This window comes from Schizophyllum commune (assembly GCF_000143185.2).
Source record: "Schizophyllum commune H4-8 unplaced genomic scaffold SCHCOscaffold_7, whole genome shotgun sequence".
In the NCBI taxonomy this organism is placed as follows: domain Eukaryota; kingdom Fungi; phylum Basidiomycota; class Agaricomycetes; order Agaricales; family Schizophyllaceae; genus Schizophyllum; species Schizophyllum commune.
The window spans coordinates 2,139,314-2,155,888 of record NW_026089544.1 but is presented as its reverse complement, the minus strand read 5'-3'; the positions used below and the strand labels follow the sequence as shown (position 1 = coordinate 2,155,888).

At 59.2% G+C, this 16,575-nt stretch overlaps 8 protein-coding genes across 8 annotated transcripts; 4 read left to right on the top strand and 4 right to left on the bottom strand.

The window, feature by feature from the left end:
• The first annotated feature begins 268 nt into the window (after window positions 1-268).
• On the top strand, window positions 269-1,050 carry SCHCODRAFT_02328338 (uncharacterized protein). Its single transcript, XM_050342382.1, has 3 exons — window positions 269-381; window positions 670-836; window positions 947-1,050. The coding sequence occupies exons 1-2, from the start codon at window positions 317-319 to the stop codon at window positions 821-823; spliced, it is 219 nt and encodes a 72-aa protein (XP_050199780.1). The 5' UTR covers window positions 269-316; the 3' UTR covers window positions 824-836; window positions 947-1,050.
• Window positions 1,051-1,289: 239 nt separating this feature from the next.
• Window positions 1,290-2,852, bottom strand: SCHCODRAFT_02545456 (uncharacterized protein; the record flags this gene model as incomplete). Its single annotated transcript, XM_003031163.3, has 4 exons — window positions 2,299-2,852; window positions 1,962-2,239; window positions 1,543-1,913; window positions 1,290-1,476 (listed from the first exon to the last, which is right to left on the bottom strand). Exons 1-4 carry the CDS (start codon window positions 2,663-2,665, stop codon window positions 1,290-1,292), a joined length of 1,203 nt encoding a protein of 400 aa, XP_003031209.1. The 5' UTR covers window positions 2,666-2,852.
• A 110-nt stretch (window positions 2,853-2,962) lies between these two features.
• Window positions 2,963-5,953, bottom strand: SCHCODRAFT_02629983 (uncharacterized protein). Its single transcript, XM_003031164.2, has 6 exons — window positions 5,812-5,953; window positions 5,564-5,763; window positions 4,525-5,298; window positions 3,727-4,477; window positions 3,497-3,678; window positions 2,963-3,439 (listed from the first exon to the last, which is right to left on the bottom strand). Exons 1-6 carry the CDS (start codon window positions 5,903-5,905, stop codon window positions 3,164-3,166), a joined length of 2,277 nt encoding a protein of 758 aa, XP_003031210.1. The 5' UTR covers window positions 5,906-5,953; the 3' UTR covers window positions 2,963-3,163.
• Window positions 5,954-6,065: 112 nt separating this feature from the next.
• Window positions 6,066-7,525, top strand: SCHCODRAFT_02629982 (SRA-YDG). The gene is made up of 10 exons (XM_003030774.2): window positions 6,066-6,400; window positions 6,452-6,574; window positions 6,634-6,762; window positions 6,814-6,830; window positions 6,886-6,911; window positions 6,974-7,021; window positions 7,082-7,140; window positions 7,195-7,228; window positions 7,284-7,337; window positions 7,388-7,525. The coding sequence occupies exons 1-10, from the start codon at window positions 6,390-6,392 to the stop codon at window positions 7,418-7,420; spliced, it is 534 nt and encodes a 177-aa protein (XP_003030820.1). The 5' UTR covers window positions 6,066-6,389; the 3' UTR covers window positions 7,421-7,525.
• A 698-nt stretch (window positions 7,526-8,223) lies between these two features.
• SCHCODRAFT_02669052 (uncharacterized protein) lies at window positions 8,224-10,205 on the top strand (the record flags this gene model as incomplete). Its single annotated transcript, XM_050346605.1, has 2 exons — window positions 8,224-9,795; window positions 9,846-10,205. The coding sequence occupies 2 exons, from the start codon at window positions 8,224-8,226 to the stop codon at window positions 10,203-10,205; spliced, it is 1,932 nt and encodes a 643-aa protein (XP_050199779.1).
• Window positions 10,206-10,626: 421 nt separating this feature from the next.
• Window positions 10,627-11,336, top strand: SCHCODRAFT_01172616 (uncharacterized protein; the record flags this gene model as incomplete). Its single annotated transcript, XM_050341169.1, has 3 exons — window positions 10,627-10,955; window positions 11,020-11,103; window positions 11,273-11,336. 3 exons carry the CDS (start codon window positions 10,627-10,629, stop codon window positions 11,334-11,336), a joined length of 477 nt encoding a protein of 158 aa, XP_050199778.1.
• A 398-nt stretch (window positions 11,337-11,734) lies between these two features.
• Window positions 11,735-14,521, bottom strand: SCHCODRAFT_02629974 (glycoside hydrolase family 3 protein). The gene is made up of 4 exons (XM_003031165.2): window positions 13,933-14,521; window positions 13,075-13,883; window positions 12,475-13,024; window positions 11,735-12,424 (listed from the first exon to the last, which is right to left on the bottom strand). Exons 1-4 carry the CDS (start codon window positions 14,179-14,181, stop codon window positions 11,747-11,749), a joined length of 2,286 nt encoding a protein of 761 aa, XP_003031211.1. The 5' UTR covers window positions 14,182-14,521; the 3' UTR covers window positions 11,735-11,746.
• Window positions 14,522-15,381: 860 nt separating this feature from the next.
• SCHCODRAFT_02629970 (uncharacterized protein) lies at window positions 15,382-16,321 on the bottom strand. The gene is made up of 3 exons (XM_050345560.1): window positions 15,936-16,321; window positions 15,794-15,885; window positions 15,382-15,743 (listed from the first exon to the last, which is right to left on the bottom strand). Exons 1-3 carry the CDS (start codon window positions 16,018-16,020, stop codon window positions 15,396-15,398), a joined length of 525 nt encoding a protein of 174 aa, XP_050199777.1. The 5' UTR covers window positions 16,021-16,321; the 3' UTR covers window positions 15,382-15,395.
• Between the last annotated feature and the right edge of the window lie 254 nt (window positions 16,322-16,575).

Sequence of the window (16,575 nt, the reverse complement as noted above, 5' to 3'; positions counted from 1 at the left end):
TAGACGGACGAGGGGAGTGCCCGCGTCCGCCGCCTCTGCCGCGAGAATGGTGGGCCAACTGGGCCATATTCACGTGTAGAGTGGTCGTGCCGTGTCGTGTGTTGGTGTGTGGGGGTCTGTAGAGGGCACCGGTGCCCTTGTTCGTGAAGGAGCCGCCGACGCGATGGTGGTCGCGGACAAAAGACCAGGTATTTCAAATCGCATGCTCGTCCTCCAAAAGGAGAAACCCTTGTGTTCACCATCAAAACGCAACACGTGGCGTCCTCAAGTTCAACTTTGAAGTTGACTGGAACCCTCCAGCTATTCACCGTCCACGATGTCGCGGTCAGTACCTTGCAACAGTGAACTTGTACTTGAAGTCTTGGGGGATCTGGAAAATGGGTACGTATCCAGTAATAATGGCTTTATACTGCCCATGACGCTCGTGACCGCATTCATCGGTACCACAAACTTGACACCGTACTACCACCTTGATATTCTGCTGCCTGAGATATCGCTCCAAGCATGTCTGAAGGCGCGGCTGGAATATGCATAGATATCCTGTGCGGCGTCTTCGGCGGAATCTGCCTTGACTTCGCCTCCGTCCGTGCGTCATTCGCGCAGAGGCGCACCCATCCCCCTCACCAGACCTACATTCGCAGGACACGCCTTCACCGAGAACTGTTGCAGATGCCTCGCTTGCGAATCCTGCGGTCGCCGAACGAAGTACGCAGATGAGCGAGAACGTCTAATCGCGCCCGACATCCAACCGCCACCGCTCGCCGTATCTCAGCCTGCGTTGCAGCCGGCGATGAACATCCCGCCGCAAGCTGCGATATCATAGCAGAGGGAGCATGGTAAGCTGGAACTGTCAACGTTTTCGATGAAGTTCTCTCAGACGCCTGCCTTCAGTAGGTGGCACATATCTCCAAGCCCTTGATGTCCATCGTGACCTTGCGCTGCGAAGGACTTGGTATCAGAGGATTATCAGAGGACATGCCATCGTCACGATCCACCGCGGCAGTGTTGGAAGATGCAACCTCCTCGGTCGACAGAGTCAGAACGGTCGTGGCGAAGGAGAGGAAAGAAATTGGCATATATAAACCTCGAGACGATACATGGCACAGTCGGATACTTACACTGAGTCGCGATAGGAAAGGGAAGCATAGGTACGAATCATCATAATTGGGATGAGAGTTCAGCGCCCGAAGACGCCAGAAGAGAGATACGTGGTCTTTGCCACAGCGACGGGATGCACAAACAGGAAGGTTCGTTCGTGGGCGAGCAGATGCCGCTGCCACCCTATAGCCCTACACCACGCGATCTTGCACGGTTTTAGCAGTAGTCCATCCTTCCCGCAAGTGTCGAACGGAATGCCCGCTGGCACCCGTGTCCGCCGGATCATAGTTTCCCGAAATAGTGACTCCCGCCGTGTCAAGGCGAGACGAGCGAAGACGCTGCCACTGCAGGGCAGACGGCGGTGCAGCAGATACGGCTCTACGCTCCATGCGTGCGCGTGTCCTCCGTTGACGTAGTGGTTCCTTGCCCGCCCTAGTCGCTTACGAGTCGGGCTCGAGCTTCTCGCCGCGCGCGAGCACGCGCACGACGCGGCTCGGCTGCGCGACCATCTCCATCATCGTCTTCACCGCCGCGGGCCGCTCGACGAGCGCGCCGGGGCCGGACGGCGGCGTGTTGCGGCGGGGGCGGTGCGGGTTCGGGTGCGTGTGCGGGCGCTGCTTGACGACGCGCGGGCCGTCGCTGGCCTCGTCGTCCTCGAAGCTGCTGCGCGCGCCGCTCGGGGGCGTGGTCTTAGCGTGCAGGACCTCGAGTCCGGCCTTCGCGGCCCACTGCGCCACAAGTCCCCCGCTGGCGCGGATCTCGTGCTTGCTGCCCTGGACGGGAGCCGGGAGCGGCACCGGAGCCATGGGGGTGGCCTGAACGGCGGGGGCGACATCGGCGGGGGGAGCTTGGGCCGGGGGGACGGCAACGGCAAGGATGATCTTAGCCGCGGAGTCATCGGCCTTGGGGGGCGGGTGCTCGACCTCGTAGCGCGCGCAGCAGATGATGCGGCGGACCCATTCAGGGGAAGCGGTGGGGCCGTCGACCAGGCCGAGCTTGCCCCAGAGCACGTAGGCGTCGTCCTGCTGGACTCGGATGCGTGGGTTCGTGCCGACCTGCGCCTCGAGCACGCGCGACGCAGCGCGGGCCCGCACGGCGAGAGCACTGCTCCCCTTCTTGAGGAGATCGAGGGTGTTGAGCGCTATCCATCGCCACAAACGTCAGCACCGGAGCATGATGCGTGAGCCGTACAGCACGCACCTTCGAGGGGGATGATCACAATCTCCTCACGTCCCTCCCTGCACCACTTCTTGATCTGGCCGAGGGCATGGACGAGCACGCTGGCATCGACGATGACGACGTCGGCGTCCTTCTCCCGGGTGTGGTCTCCTGACCGTCGGTTGCCCTTCGCCTCGCCCCTGGGGCGCTCCACATCGCCTCCCCTGCGGCGCGGGACGTTGGGAGGCGGTTTCCTCGGGCCTACTTTGCGATCCCGCCAGTTGGGGTTCCTCTCCGAGACGGCGCTCTCGAGCTGCTGTACCTGATGGCTCAAGAAGGCCGCCCCGAGCGCGCGGGACATCGCCAACTTGTCCACCGTTGCTGTCTGCTGTGGCAACTGTGAGTCCATGTCGTGGGACGGTCCAGGGCGAGCTCACAGTCTTCTGCATATGTGGCACTGGAGATGAAGGGGAAATAGGCGCTGGTGCAAGCGCTGTCGATGGGCCTTTGTGAAGTACAACGCCAAGTATTTAAATGACGGCAGCGTGCTTATGTAACTCTTTGAGGTGGTCCACTCACACTTATCCCCTTTCGGCCACAATAATGGCCGTCTTCGGTCCCTTATTGTCCTACGATGCCGTCGTCAGGAAGAACCAGGGTCATGATTAGAAGCTTCGCTCAAGAACCCGACTCGCAAGGCTAGAAATGAAGGAGAGAAATTGGGCTTATCATAACAACACGAGTAATACAACAGCTCCGCTGTACATACAGACAATCAGAGGCTACATGGGTGGTACATAACGCGCCCTCAGCGCTTGGCATAAATAACATGTCATACAGCCCTTCAGGCATTAGAATCCAGCATAGAATGTTATCGTCCGTATTCACTTCCCTGACACATCGCCGCTCAGCAGTACGCCAGCGCCGTCCATGTCAACGCCGCGCCAACTGTCGCCGTCACTGCGGTGCGCGCCAGCGTACGCCCGACCTGCCGCGCGCGCTTCGTCTTCGGGCGCCCTTTACGGTCGAGCGTGCGGCTCTCGGTGAGCGGCGGAAGGTCCATGTCCGACGCGTCCGACATCAGCGACAGGTTCTCCTGGCTGTCGAGGAGCAGCTCTCCCTCCCCGTCGATCCCCTCGTCCTCGTCATGACGCTTGCGCTTCGACGACAACGGGCCGGGACCCTGGAGGGCGGCGCGTAGGCCTTCGCCGCGCGGGTAGGTAGATGGCGAAGCGCTTACCTTGTATTGGAACTCTGACGCGCGTGCGAGCTCTGCGAGCGCTTGCGCATGGAGCTGCTTGAACTCGGCGATGGCGGCGCGCACGGCCACGGCTTCAAGAGAGGTACGATGAGCTTCAGCGCGAGCTTGCTGATCTTCCTCGTCGGCATGTTGCTTAGCGGCAGCTCGAATCGACTTCACTTCTGGGACGGAGGTGAGCACAGTCACAAAAAGAGCAAGGGTCAACTTACCATCGATTAGCTCCTGGAGGGTCGCACGCTGCTCATCGTCTCTCGCCGCACCGTCATCGCGTGCACTCAAGGCAGCCAACCTCTCATCCAGGTCCTGAACACTGATCCGCAAATCCTTGTGCAACTCATCCCTCAACACATCCACCGCACAATCCAGGGTTGCGTGCCGCTGCTGCAGGGTCTCGAGCCTCTGCTGCAGCGCCTCATGCTTCGCAAGCAGAGCCGCATGCGCCTCCTCCGCCAGCACCGCTCGGTGGCGCAGGTCCTTCACCTCATCCCTCAGCTCGCTATGCTCCTCCCGCATCTCGCCCTGACGCTCCTTGAGAGTGCCGTACTGGGTCTGAAGGTCCTCCTGCCGCCCGTCCACCTCCATGATCTCCTGGCGCAGCTCCGCGATGCGGTCGTGCGCGCCAGAGATGCGGTCCGAATCGTCCTCAAGACGATCCTCCAAGGTGGAGTGCTCGTCGCGGAGCTGCTCGAGCTGCTGGTCGATCTCATCCATGCGCTCGTCGACACCGTCGGCGCGCTCGTTCAGACGGTTGGTATGGCCCGAGGTCACGTCCATACGGTCGAGTATGTCCTTCGATTGGCCCTCGACCGAAGTCAGTCGCGCCCTGAACTGGTCGTACGAAGCGTCCGCAGCGGCCGTCTTTTCGTCCAGGGCCGCAAGTCTCCTGGAGATGGTCTGTGTGTTGGCATTGAACTTGATCTTGATCTTGCGCCGGTGAGCTTGCAGGCGGTCAATCTCGGCCTGCTTCTTCGTTAGCCCAAAGGAGTGCGTAGCATACTAAAACGCACCTGCAGCTTCTCAATCCGACTCTCGATGGACTCGCCTTCAGGAAATGGATGAGCGTCGTCGTGAGACTGCTCCATCGAGCTGTCCGGCGTCTGCTCATCCTCTTCCATATCCTCCGAGCTCATGTTGTCGAACGAAGGCTCGCGGATGAGCGAAATCTGCGGCCAAGACGCCTGCGTGTCGACTCTCTGGCGTTGCGCAATTTCCTCCGACTCATCAAACGGCGGCGCCGAGCGAGGGAAGTCAACGGACTCCGGCCGAGGGGATGGGCTGGACAAGCTCATGGGGGAGGAGCGCCCGGAGCCGCTAGCGCTGTCGTCTGCCCTATTGTACTTGGCCACGAAATCGGCCGCGGACTCGAAGTGCGAGAGCATTGAGCGAATGTCATCAGCGCGCCTGGCCACGGGCTGCTCGACCTCAATACCGTCCTGGTCATCATCGAGCAGGTCCAGCTCCTTCGCGCTGAAGCGCCCCGAGCCGTGGCGGGACACGATCCTGGAGCTAATGCGCTGTGGAGGGGTGCCCGTGTTGGAAGCGACGGGTGCAGGGGACCCGTCGAGGGCCGAGTCATCGATGGTGCCGTACAGTAACTCGATCCGAAATATGACGGGGGACACCATGTCTTGCGAGGAACGGCCGACGGTCTTGCCCAACGTGATCTGATCGCCATCCCGCAGCAGTACGGACTGCTCCGGCTCGAGGCGCTGAGGAAGGCCTGACTCCCCTCGCCTCCGCATGTAGGTGCCATGATGTGATCCTTTGTCCATGATGTACGCCTGTTATGAGTCAGTACATGTCGAGAATGGACACAGCCAGCAGACCCAACGCTATTCCATCTGACTGCGATGAGCGCGAATGAGGCGCGCGCCCTGCCAAGTACGAGATATGAGGCCGACTATGAGGGGACGGACGAACGCCAGCCAGCCAGCCGCTGCCTGACCGTCACCTCATGGCTTGACTCATAGATCGTACTGCGCGCTCATCGCTGTCAGATGCAGGCGCGCTGGGACTTGCCAGCTAAGCGCTGATGGGTACACGCACGTTGCCTGTATCCCCAGAAAAGACGAGGATAGCATGCTTGCGGCTGACGACGGGGCAGCCAAAGAGCGCCTTGTCATCGTCAGCGCTGTCCGTATCGTCCGAGTGACGACGGCCGATCTGAACCTCCTTCGTGTTCGTGCGCTTAAAAAGCATCCGGCTAGCAGGTTCCCTCTCGCTGCTCTCGACGTGGAGCGCGATTCCTGCAAAGATGTGAGCATCCTTCCCAGAGCATTGCACGCTCATCTGACCTGTTACTGGCCGATGGGGCGATGAGACGATGGGTAACGGATCCAGCAGAGATGCTGGCCGCATCCCCAAGAACTGGACTTCGTCGTCGGTCATTGAGGCTGAAGATAAGTGATGTTTCTGGATGATGGTCGCAGACGAGTTACCTCTGCGCGGCCTCGGGGCTGATGTGACACTATCACTGGCCGTGACGTGACCGCGCCTCTAGGCCTCTCGACGAATATCCCTTTTTTCCGTAACTCTGTATTTCTGCTACCCTGCAGCTACGAGCCAATGGCGAGCCAGCATGCGGCAGCATACCCTTGGTTACCATCTGCCTGAAGGTCTGACCATCGTTAATGCTTAATAAGCACAATTTTCTCCTTTGTTGTGCGGTCTTTTGGTTCCGGAGAACCCACCATTTGCAAGCTTTCTGTTCTTTCTCCTCTACTCCCACGACCTTTTCCGAGCACTCCGTCTATCAAGACCTCGGCGCACTCGATACCCCAACCAGGGACGCTGCAGACATTGCCATAGGCGACGACGGCTCTGTATACACTGAGCACTACCTAGTTCTCCCACAGAAGGCGGGCGCATAATCATGGAGGCCATGTGAGTTACACTTACACCCTTCGTCTCTGTTGCTCACGCTACGCTCTACAGACGCAGGAAGATGATGCAACAGCCAGACTGGCAGATGGAGCACGAGATGGCCGCAGCTGTCGCTAAGGACAGGTTTGGACACCCGCGAGGAGGCTACGACGTTGGATACGTATTTCCTGACAGGTGCGTTCGCAACCTACTCTTCGCTCTACCCGGGCTCATAGCGTTGCGCTGTTCTATAGACGTACCTGCTGCAATGCGGGAGTCCACCGGCACAGCCAAGCCGGGATTGTGGGCACCCCGGAAAAGGGCGCCTTTTCTATTGTAGTATCCGACAAGTATGAAGACGACCAGGATCTTGGCTACACTATGTGGGTGCACCGCGCGCTCAACTCGCCTTGACCGCCACTGACCTCCAACAGCATATACACCGGCGCAGGCAAGTCCCCGAGCGCGCCGATCCCAGGTACCGCCCACCTAACCTCCCTCAATAGGTGGTCGCGATGAAGTAACAGGTCGCGTGAGCGAATCCATTCAACGTAGAATGACTCAAGTACTCAAGTCTTATCTGCCGCTATCTAGCAAGTCGAAGATCAAGACATGGCGCGACGTGAAAATGCGGCCCTCAAGGTCAGTGGGCTGTTGTTGTGGCGTGTCACTTGTCTATGAACACCGGTTTATTATGAAAAGACATCGCATGAGATAGGAAGGCCTATCAGAGTCATACGATCCCTAAAGTATGGCCGTGGGTAAGTGACTTTTGTATCTGCAATTGAACCTGATTTTCACAGTTTCCTTGACAGCTACAGGTACGACGGTTTATACCGCGTCATGGAGGTACGAACATGGGTTCCGCTCGTTCTGAGCACATAGAATCAATGGTGTCACTCAGGCAAAGGAGGTCAAGGGCAAGAGTGGTTACAAGATCTGCCAATTTGTCCTTGTTGTGAGTTCTTCATCCCTGTAAGCATGAACAAAGCTGATCAATCATGACAGCGTGAAGGAAACCAACCCCCTCTCCCGACATAGGATGTCGATGAACCCTCCGCCGTCAAGCCACGCAGTGGCCGGCCCAATGGATACCAAGTTGAAGTACAGCATGTTTCGTCATTAGGGAAATGTTTTCGCACGCTACAAGTCACGTGACCGGCCCGGAAGTTCAACTTCGGCCCAACCTCTTCTTCTGCCCTCCCTGCGAAACGTTCTCTCGACCCAGCCATAGTTCCCTCCCGTGTTCCGTATTCTTTGATCTCCTTCTTTCTCTGGGGGCTCGTGAGACCAGTGACTTTGCCATCATGCTCTGGAGCGACGAGGAACACCCTCGAGAGGTTCTAAAGCACTTTGCGGGCGACCATCAGGTGGAGTTGGAGACCGAGGCCACGAAGGTAGACGAATGCCCGTCCCTTTGGTCAGAGTATGCCACTTTCGTCCTGTAAGGCGATGTGTAGGGCACGCCTACTTCTCTCGAATGAAGATCTTCGGCTAAAATTCCCAAAGAGAAGAGAGCCGCATCCAAAGAGTTTGTAACGTGCGTCTCCGCCTGTCTGGTCAGGAAGTCTGACCTTCGTTCAATACTCAAGCAAGTCGGTTGCTACTTTCCGTCAATAAGCGCCCATAACTACGGAAGCCGACTCGATTTCATCACCTTCTCCCACGTCATGAGCATCGGGGTAACTCCGGGCCCGCCGCCTGACAGCGATCTTGAATAAAAATGATGGAGAGCGGCCATGTCGTGGTTCTTCGGATGTTGGGATCTCTGGCGGAAACCTATGCGAGGGCGTGCTAGACGCGGTCAAGAAGACTAGCACATCCACGACGTTGTACGACTCACGATGGACCTCATCCGCCGCCGCTACTCGTCGACGACCGCGGCCCCTTCAGGGCGCGCAAATGGTGCCGCTCGCCCTCGATCGTCCGCCTCTGGAATCAGCTCGGCCGACTATGGAGGCGCAGGCAAGACCGAGCCCCTGAGGAAACGTGTCTCGAGCGTGTTCAGTCCGCTGAGGAAGCGCGCGTCCGTTGCCTCAGGGGCGTCGTACGCGTCGTCGAGCGAGGCGGCAGAGACGAGCGTCGTCGCGGGGAATGTCGCGGCGCTCGGCTACCTCATCCGCGAGCAAGACTCGGACACGGAGTCGACTGACTCGATCGACGACATCCGCAGACCGAGCGGACTGGGACGTACCGCGTCCTTCTCGTCCGACCGGTCTCCTCCCTCCTTCGCGTGGACGTTGGAGTCGACGGAGCAGCAGGACCAACCGCGACTGCACCACTCAATCAGCTCTCCATCCCTCCTCCATGGCCTCGCGGAACGCATACGCAGCGCCCGGGATCGTAGTCCAGGCGTAAACTCCCTCGTGCCGCGCTTCCCCCTCCCCCCACGACACCGCGTATTCGACGTCCCGATGGAGGTCCTCATATGCATCATGTCGCACCTTCCGCGCGAGAGCGTCGCCCGCGCGGCCGTCGTCGCGCGGGGTTTCTCAGAGGCGGCGCAGAACGTGCTATACGGGCGCATTGACTTGCGCACCGTCCGTCCTTCCAGACAGCCCCAGCTGCTCGCGCTGCTCGCCAGCCGTCCGCAGCTAACCGAGCTGGTACGGACCTTCATCTGCCACAACTGGCCTGAGACCGAGCCCCCAGACGAGGACAGCAGCGTCACCTCTCATCCCCCGGCACTCGCGCATCTCGCGATCGCGCTGCAAAATATGCCCAACCTGATCACCCTCGCCCTTCCCTCGTTCGACGTGGATGTGCTTCGGCGACATACCGCCTTCGGACTGCGGAATCTCACGTTCTTCGACACGGTCATGGCGAAGGAGCACCGGCAGGCGCTGTTCAATTGGCTGGATGGTCAGATCAACATTGTCACCTTCCGACTACCAGAGCTATTCGACGAGGCGCAGGAGGGAGAGAAGTCTGGCCCACCGCAGACGTCACTAAGCGCTCCGACACATGCCCTCCTCGCCAGCCCTCTGCTATCCCCCGTCTCCCCATCGACTCCCATCTCGCCAATGTCCCCCACCTTCTCTGTGCGTGGCCCCGAACCCTACTCCTACGAATCGCCAACGTTGCTGCCTGCGCTGAGAACGTTGCATGCTCCTCCTTCTCTCGCCGCTTCGCTGGCTCCATCAAGACGTCTGCGGCGCGCAACAGTCAATGTAGATGCCACGCTATACACTGGTCTGCGGCCAGCCGCTCTCGTTGCCCCTCTGAAGGGCGTCCAGCATCTCGGGTTGAGATTCGGGCGTCATGTAGATAGGAGGTCGATGGAGAAGGTGCTGAGTGCAGCAGGCGCGACGCTGGGTGGAATGAAGAGCGAAAGCCCGCTCGAAGACGCTGAACCAGTAGAGGGCCTTCAGTCCCTGACTGTGTACATCACATCCCCTGATCCTGGCGTTGACGAGGTGCGCGGCCCGCCATATAATTCTGCTTCCGTGCTCACGAGTCTATTCAGGTCCTTTACAAGATCATACACTCCGTCATCTCACGCTACTCCCACCTGACCTCCTTGGCGCTTAACTGCGTGCCAGTCACAGACGAAGACTTCGCCGACTTTCGATCCGGCATGTCGACACCAGACTCGGCGCGCCCTGGCTCCCCTGGCATGGCGTCTTCGCTCATGGAACGTCCTAGCAGCGTCATGTTCCCCTCCCACGACCTGGTGTCCACGCCGATCCTCAGCACGGCACCGATCATAACGTCGTCCCCGTCGCGCCTGTCTCACAAGGAGCGCCTCCACATCAACTCCTGGGTCAAGCTCTGCCCAACCATGCGCGTCGTCAAACTCCTTTCTGGTGCGGAATGGCGGGCATAGTCCACCATCGTCCGCGCCCAATGTACATAAAATCAGTGTGATGATAAGCCTGATCCCTCTCCTCGCACTATACCTTCACTTTCGCTATACCCGCTTTGGTTCCCAGCTTCTCACATTGTTGTCGGTCGCTCAAGGCGTTTTACATCGCCCGCACTCCCTGTCCTGCCCATCGCGCGCGCGCACAGCTCTCGAATTATCGTTCACATTGATAGCGTATCAGCAGTCTTTGTATTAATAGCAGCATGGCTTTCCCGGTCTAGGCTAGACTGAGACCATCATCGTCAGAGTGGGCCCCTGGGTGTCCGCGACGTAGCACAACGCATCGATGATTGTGATGGTGTGGTGAGTAGGCACCATCGCCCGACAGCTCCCACCCTCCCGCACCAGTGTCGCGCATCAGCATATCTTGGCTCTTACCGTCATGCCCTCCTGGATCCGGAACCCAGATTACTTCGTCTACCGCGACCACAGGCGCATCGTCGCCGTCTGTCCCTACCCCACGACCCGCGGTCAGGTCTCCATCACCGATGCCGGCGGCCTCCTCTACTGCGTCCTCCCCGAGGAGGAGCTCGTGCAGCTCTTCGTCGACGTGCGCTACTTCGCGAACAGGCTGGCGGAGGTGACACACGTGCGCCGCGTCGGGATGGCCTCCGACGGTCGCGTAATTCACCTGATCCCGATGCACGGGCTGGGCGAGGACTGGAAACCCATCCTGCACAAAGAGACGGTGTTCTACCCGACCTGGCCAGGGTACTTCGACTCGAAGAGCGGCCCGCGCATGAGGAACGAGGACCTGGACGCGACGCAAGCGAAGATCCTCGCCGCCTCTGGACTTAAACAACCATTCGACAACACCTTTCACGGCGACGCGAGCGATACGAACCTCTTTGCGCGCATCGTACGCGGGGAGGAAGAGCAGTGGCGCGTGTGGGAGGACGAGGGGCATGTGGCATTCCTCACGCCGTTTGGGAATACGGTGGGGTACACGGTTGTCGTGCCACGAAGGCACCTCCATTCGGACGTCTTCCAAATCGAGGAGAATGACTTCGAGGCACTCATCCGCGCAGTGCACTCGGTCATGGTGGTCCTGAAGAAGGCCTTCACTACGGAGACGGTCGGCGTGTTTTTTGAGGGGTTCGAGATAGATTATACGCACGCCAAGCTCATACCAGCGCACGGCACCGTGGTTGAGCGCGAGGTTGATACGATAGAACGCCACGACACATACCCAGGATTCTTGACGACTCAACTAGGGCCACCCGCGAACAAGGGCGAGCTTCTTGCGCTGAGGGATGCGTTGTGCCAGTGTAACACCCCGCCGTGGGTCGAGTAGTTATTGAGTGTTTATTCAGGATGGAAAGAAGTAATCAGCACACAGTTGTAATACACAGGAACTGGCCTCCGGATAGCATCGTTGTAACTGACTTGTAGCATAACACAATTCCTGCCGTTGCGTCTAAAATACAATGGAAAAAGATCTTAGAAAAAGTATCAGACCGCCATAGACACGCAAAGCACAAAGTACTCGCCTTCAGATTCGATCATACGTCGGCCGGCCACTCGGTGATTAGTTCAGTGTCGCCGCACAGCTCGAAGCTCAGAGACAGCGCGCCGTCGTAGTCGAACGTAAGCTCATAGTCCCCAGGGTAGAGGGACGCGTCCCCGCTCTCATCCGACCGAGCCAGCGCTCCCAGCGTAACCTCGAGATCTACATCCGTGGAGTCGCCAGGCTGCACATCGGACGCCCGCGCGTACGCGACCAGCTCCTTCATCGGCGCAGGCGCAGGCCCCGCCTGAGTGCTCACGAAGAGCAGCGCGACGAAGTCCGATGCGACGTCGCCGTCGTTGGTCACTGTCACCCGGAACGTATCCAGCGGCGCCAGGTCAACGAAGCCATCCGCCGAGCTCGTCAGGTCCTGAATGCTGTAGCACGCCTCAGGCGCGTCACTTGCCCACGCGACGCTGAAGTTCGTGTAGTGCAAGCCGTAGCCGTAGGGGTAGACGGGCGTGCCGGTGTACCACTTGTACGTGCGACCGGGGTTGCCGGTGGAGTTGTCGGGGCGGAGGGTCATGTCGGTCATGGCGACCGCGTCGACGTAGCTGGCGGGGTACTGGGTGATGGACAGTCGCCCCGCAGGCGCGACCTTACCCATAACGGTGTCCGCGATTGCCGTACCGCCGCTCTGGCCGGGATAGCCTGCCCAGAGGATGGCGTTGACCTGGTTGTATGGATAAGTGTCAGGTGAGAGGATTGTCAGAAGCCACATACCGCATCGCTCTCCTTCAACGGCGTATCATCCAGCTGCCCGCCGCCCATCTGGACGACGACGAGCGGCTTCCCGGCCTCCTCCAGTGCGCTCAGCAACGCGAGCTGATTATCCGGCCACGAGATCTCCGTTCTGTCCTTCGCTTCCTCCTCCACCGTGCTGTCGATGCCGCCGACGTAGATGACCACATCCGCCGCCTCTGCGGCAGCCACAGCCCCATCGATATCGTCCGCGTCGTTCCCGGTGACATTCGTGCCCAAGACGTATGTGACGTTGAAGCCAGCGTCGAGGAAGCCCTGCAGAGGTGCGATAGCGAAGGGCGGAATGCCGTTGTAGTTGCCCTGTAGTTGAACCGCGCTCGCGTTGGCCATGGGGCCTATAAGTGCGATGGATAAGGAGGAGTCGGTGAGGGGAAGAGTGCCGTCGTTCTTGAGGAGAACAAAGCTCTCGATGGCGGCCGTGTAGGCAAGGGCTTGTGCCGCAGGTGTGTTGACGTCCGCCCATGAGATCTGACGATAGGGCTGGTCTTCGGGAGCATCAAAGTAGCCCAGCCTGTGTCATGTTAGCAAGACGGAAAGCTAACTTTTTCGGAGTTCACGTACCACACAAGCGATGCGTATAGACGCGTTAATGCCGCCTTGAGGTCGTCTTCATCAATCAACCCACGGTCGTACGCCTCCGGGAGGTATTGCGAATACGTCGTCCCGCAGTCCAGATCCGACCCCGCCTTCAACGACACCGCCGACCCGTTCACAAAGTCCTCCGTATACCCATGCGGGTCATACACATTCCCCACCGCATCGCAGTCCGACGTCACCCACCGGTCCTCCGCCAGCCCCCACGCGTCCCTTAACACCGTCTTCAGCAAGTACGGGCTCGCGCACGCCGGGACCCCATTGACCGCGTTGTAGCTGCACATCACGCTCGCCGCGCGCGCGTCGCGCACGCAGCTCTTGAACGGCGGGGAGTAGTACTCCGCGAGGTCCTGCGGGGTGACGACCGCGTCGAATGCGTAGCGCGCGACGCCGCCCCAGTCCTCGAGGTCGTACGCGGCCCAGTGCTTGCAGTCGGCGGCGACCTTTAGGGAGGGCGGGTCGATGCCACCCTGGAGGCCCTCGACGAGGGTGCGGACGTAGCGCGCGGCGTGCAAGGGGTCCTCGCCGGGCGTCTCCGCGCCGCGGCCCCAGCGCGGGTCCTTGAAGGGGTTGATGTTGGGCGTCCAGTAGTCGAGGCCGGCGAGGCCGGCGTTGTTGAAGGCGCGCGCTTCGGTGCTGGTGACGTTGCCGACTGCGAGCATGAGAGCGTCGTCGAAGGCGGAGCCCATGTTGATGGGCATCGGGAAGGATGTGGCAGAGCTGAACTCTTCGCCGGGTGAGGTGAAGACGACACCAGGGCTGGCGGCGACACCGTGCTTGAACACTATGAGCACGGTAGTTTGCAGAGAGCCGGAAGTCACGTACCAATGCCTCATTCCACCAGTTGTACGGTGGCAAACCAAGTCGGGGTACACCAGGTGCAGTATGCACGGTATTGTTGATCATCTCAGCGACCGTGAGCTCTTCAACCAGCGCACGCGCCCGCTCGACATGCCCGAGACTAGTATCGCACACAGCATTCGACGCAAGCGGGCCATTAACGCAGTCCGGAAAGCCCTGCGCACGACTCCCCGCGGCGATCGACAGCGCAAAAGAGGTTATGAGGAGAGCCATCGTCGCACACAGGACGGCTTTGTCGTCGAAAGCCCGACCTTGCTCGCTTCCCTCTCCGCGCTCACCCCCGAGCTTTATACGGCGCGAGGACGGAGTCAGGCGGCCCTCCGCGCACACAGACCGCTTGCCTTCGCGCGCGCGGTGCGGCACATAGGATATGCCTGCAAGAGCTTCGAGGGCGGCTTTCTGCTGGTCTCCCATGGCTTTCTCCGTGGTATGGCCGGGGACAAGGCAGGTATGACCGTAGACTGGACGAGTACTAGGCAGGAACGGCCGCCATATCAGGGTTGTTTCTGTTCTCGTGAACAGTGACCGTCGAGGAGGACCACATGAGCGGGGCTGAATACGTCTAGCGATGCTTCGAAGTGGGAGGTCGGGCCGCTTGTGAGGGCATGTTCAGGTCGAAGTGCGGGCGATTCTCCTTCATGAATTCGTCCGAGGTTTCCCGGTGAGCGCATAGAGAGAGCTGCATGTTCGTTTCTCAAGTAAGGCTCAAGGGACTGTTTTCTGAGTTCAACAATTTGAACAAATGCATTGATTACGCCCACGTGCGCCACGTGGCCTGTCACAGTTCGAATCACACTCCTGCCGCGACTGCCCAACTCTCAAATTCGTGCGCTTTTATAGCCCAGAGAGGCGGGACATATGGTCTGTCAGCTCAATGTCGTCTGCCATCTATCCCGCAACCGTTCAGTGGTGGAGTCGAACGCGTACAATGCCGTCGGCCATGAAAAATGAAATTTCCTAGATGCTTTGACATCGACATGATGTGATGCGAGCAACTCCCGGCGCCAGCGCTTCCTTCGCATCCGCACGTCGCAGAAATATTCAGCAAGCGAGCCGTCAATAATATTCAGCAAACGAGGTGCTGCGATCCATCGCAGGACCCCGGCTTATTGGGGGCGGGGTTTATGTAGGGTGTCGGACAAAATTTTGAAATCCGACGAAGAAGGTCTCTGAAAACGACGGACAAACCAGGGGTCCGTCGGGAGCAGGTCGGTGGAGAATGTCGGACAAAAAGTCGCTGGGAGGGCCAACTCGCCACCTCCAGGGTCCCCGTGCATCACCGGGAAGAGCCGACGGTTACGCACCTACCCGTTTTGGAAGCCGGCCCTCCGGGCCGGTCCAAAATTCAGAAAGGTGTCTGAAAAAACGGACAAAAGAGGCCAAAATCGTCAACAAATGTCGGACAAAAAGCTGGGAGGTTCGGGGGGTCACGACACAAACCTCCCTGCCAATAAGCCGGGGTCCTTCCATCGCAAGCGATGGTATGGTGGTGGAGGTCGAGCGGCCCGCCATCGAGCACACCTGACCCGGCAAAGCCTCTCAGCCAAAAGGTGGAGGGTCCTTGATGTCGGAGGGTGCTTGACGTCGGACAAGGATGCTGACAGTCCGAGCGGAGTTTGCGCACTGGCATTGGAGATGGTGTTCACGTACAAGCCTTGATGCTGATAATTAGCGAGGAAGGTATGCAAGATGCTATCAGTCGGACGATGAGGGGTATCAATATTGCCAGCATGCGCGTCGTCGGTACTAGCGGAGTTCGCGCAATGGCGTGGCAGGTTGTATACGTACTCGCGTCGATAGTATGTAGGTTGACGGCGCTGAACAGAATAAGTGTGCTGTAAATCAAGCCAGAACTTCGAGTGGAGGGCGTCATGGGGAAGCAGATCGATGAGCGTAGAGGTTGTGCTCGAGAATATGGTGCGCGGCAGTTTAAAAGTGACTGGTTGATGCTGGACAATGGCAAGCAGGGCCAGGTCCGAGCAGGTGGTTGAGATGCAAGCCAAAGATGCGCTGAGACCGCAGGAAGGTCGAGGGTAGCTCTTCAACGGGCATTAGAATGACGAAGGCTGCACCAAAACCAAAAGGCTTTCACCTCGGCATATGGGCGAGTAGCTCGATGCGAGCCATTGTTCGACGGATGCTTCATGGAGGGAGCTAAGAGGGGAACGACAACCAGTCCGGGCAGAGTTCATAGCGGGGTCGGAGGGGGTACACGTACTCGCGTCGTCAGTGTCGAGAACGAGCTTGAAGGAAATGCGAAAGGCTCGAGGGGACAGCTTCATGACGCAGCAAGTCAAGGTTGACGAAGACGACGTTATCGGAGTGTCCTCCCCTTCTATCTTCGTGCCAATCGGTCCAACTGAGCAACTCGACGCAGCCCGTTAGCGCGCCAAGGTGAGCGCGCAGTCAGAAAGAGAGGGGCCGGTATAGTGGGTCGCTATCGGGCCCAGACAAAGTCGTGCAGCGATAGAGAATACTCGATATTTACGACCGGCGCCGTCCGTCCCGGCGTGGTAGAGACAGAATGAGCATTGAGCATGAAATGGAGCCGTGGCGTTCACCGCGAAGTAGTAGCACGAAGCGCGCAGGGTATTCGAGTCAGTCCGA

Bases quoted from the DNA above. Each gene is read 5' to 3' on its own strand.
- SCHCODRAFT_02328338 (XM_050342382.1), top strand. From the start codon at position 317: ATGTCGCGGTCAGTACCTTGCAACAGTGAACTTGTACTTGAAGTCTTG. The intron at 382-669 runs GTACGTATCCAG...GAACTGTTGCAG, and splicing joins TTGGGGGATCTGGAAAATGG to ATGCCTCGCTTGCGAATCCT.
- SCHCODRAFT_02629983 (XM_003031164.2), bottom strand. From the start codon at position 5,905: ATGACCGACGACGAAGTCCAGTTCTTGGGGATGCGGCCAGCATCTCTG. The intron at 5,764-5,811 runs GTCAGATGAGCG...ACATCTTTGCAG, and splicing joins GCCCCATCGGCCAGTAACAG to GAATCGCGCTCCACGTCGAG. The intron at 4,478-4,524 runs GTGCGTTTTAGT...ACGAAGAAGCAG, and splicing joins GTCGGATTGAGAAGCTGCAG to GCCGAGATTGACCGCCTGCA.
- SCHCODRAFT_02629982 (XM_003030774.2), top strand. The intron at 6,912-6,973 runs GTGAGCGAATCC...GCCGCTATCTAG, and splicing joins GCGATGAAGTAACAGGTCGC to CAAGTCGAAGATCAAGACAT. The intron at 7,229-7,283 runs GTACGAACATGG...GGTGTCACTCAG, and splicing joins GTTTATACCGCGTCATGGAG to GCAAAGGAGGTCAAGGGCAA.
- SCHCODRAFT_02629974 (XM_003031165.2), bottom strand. From the start codon at position 14,181: ATGGCTCTCCTCATAACCTCTTTTGCGCTGTCGATCGCCGCGGGGAGT. The intron at 13,025-13,074 runs GTACGTGAACTC...AACATGACACAG, and splicing joins CTATACGCATCGCTTGTGTG to GCTGGGCTACTTTGATGCTC. The intron at 12,425-12,474 runs GTATGTGGCTTC...CCATACAACCAG, and splicing joins CGTTGAAGGAGAGCGATGCG to GTCAACGCCATCCTCTGGGC.
- SCHCODRAFT_02629970 (XM_050345560.1), bottom strand. From the start codon at position 16,020: ATGCCCGTTGAAGAGCTACCCTCGACCTTCCTGCGGTCTCAGCGCATC. The intron at 15,886-15,935 runs CTGCTTGCCATT...ACTGCCGCGCAC, and splicing joins CCACCTGCTCGGACCTGGCC to CATATTCTCGAGCACAACCT. The intron at 15,744-15,793 runs CTGTTCAGCGCC...TACGTATACAAC, and splicing joins TGATTTACAGCACACTTATT to CTGCCACGCCATTGCGCGAA.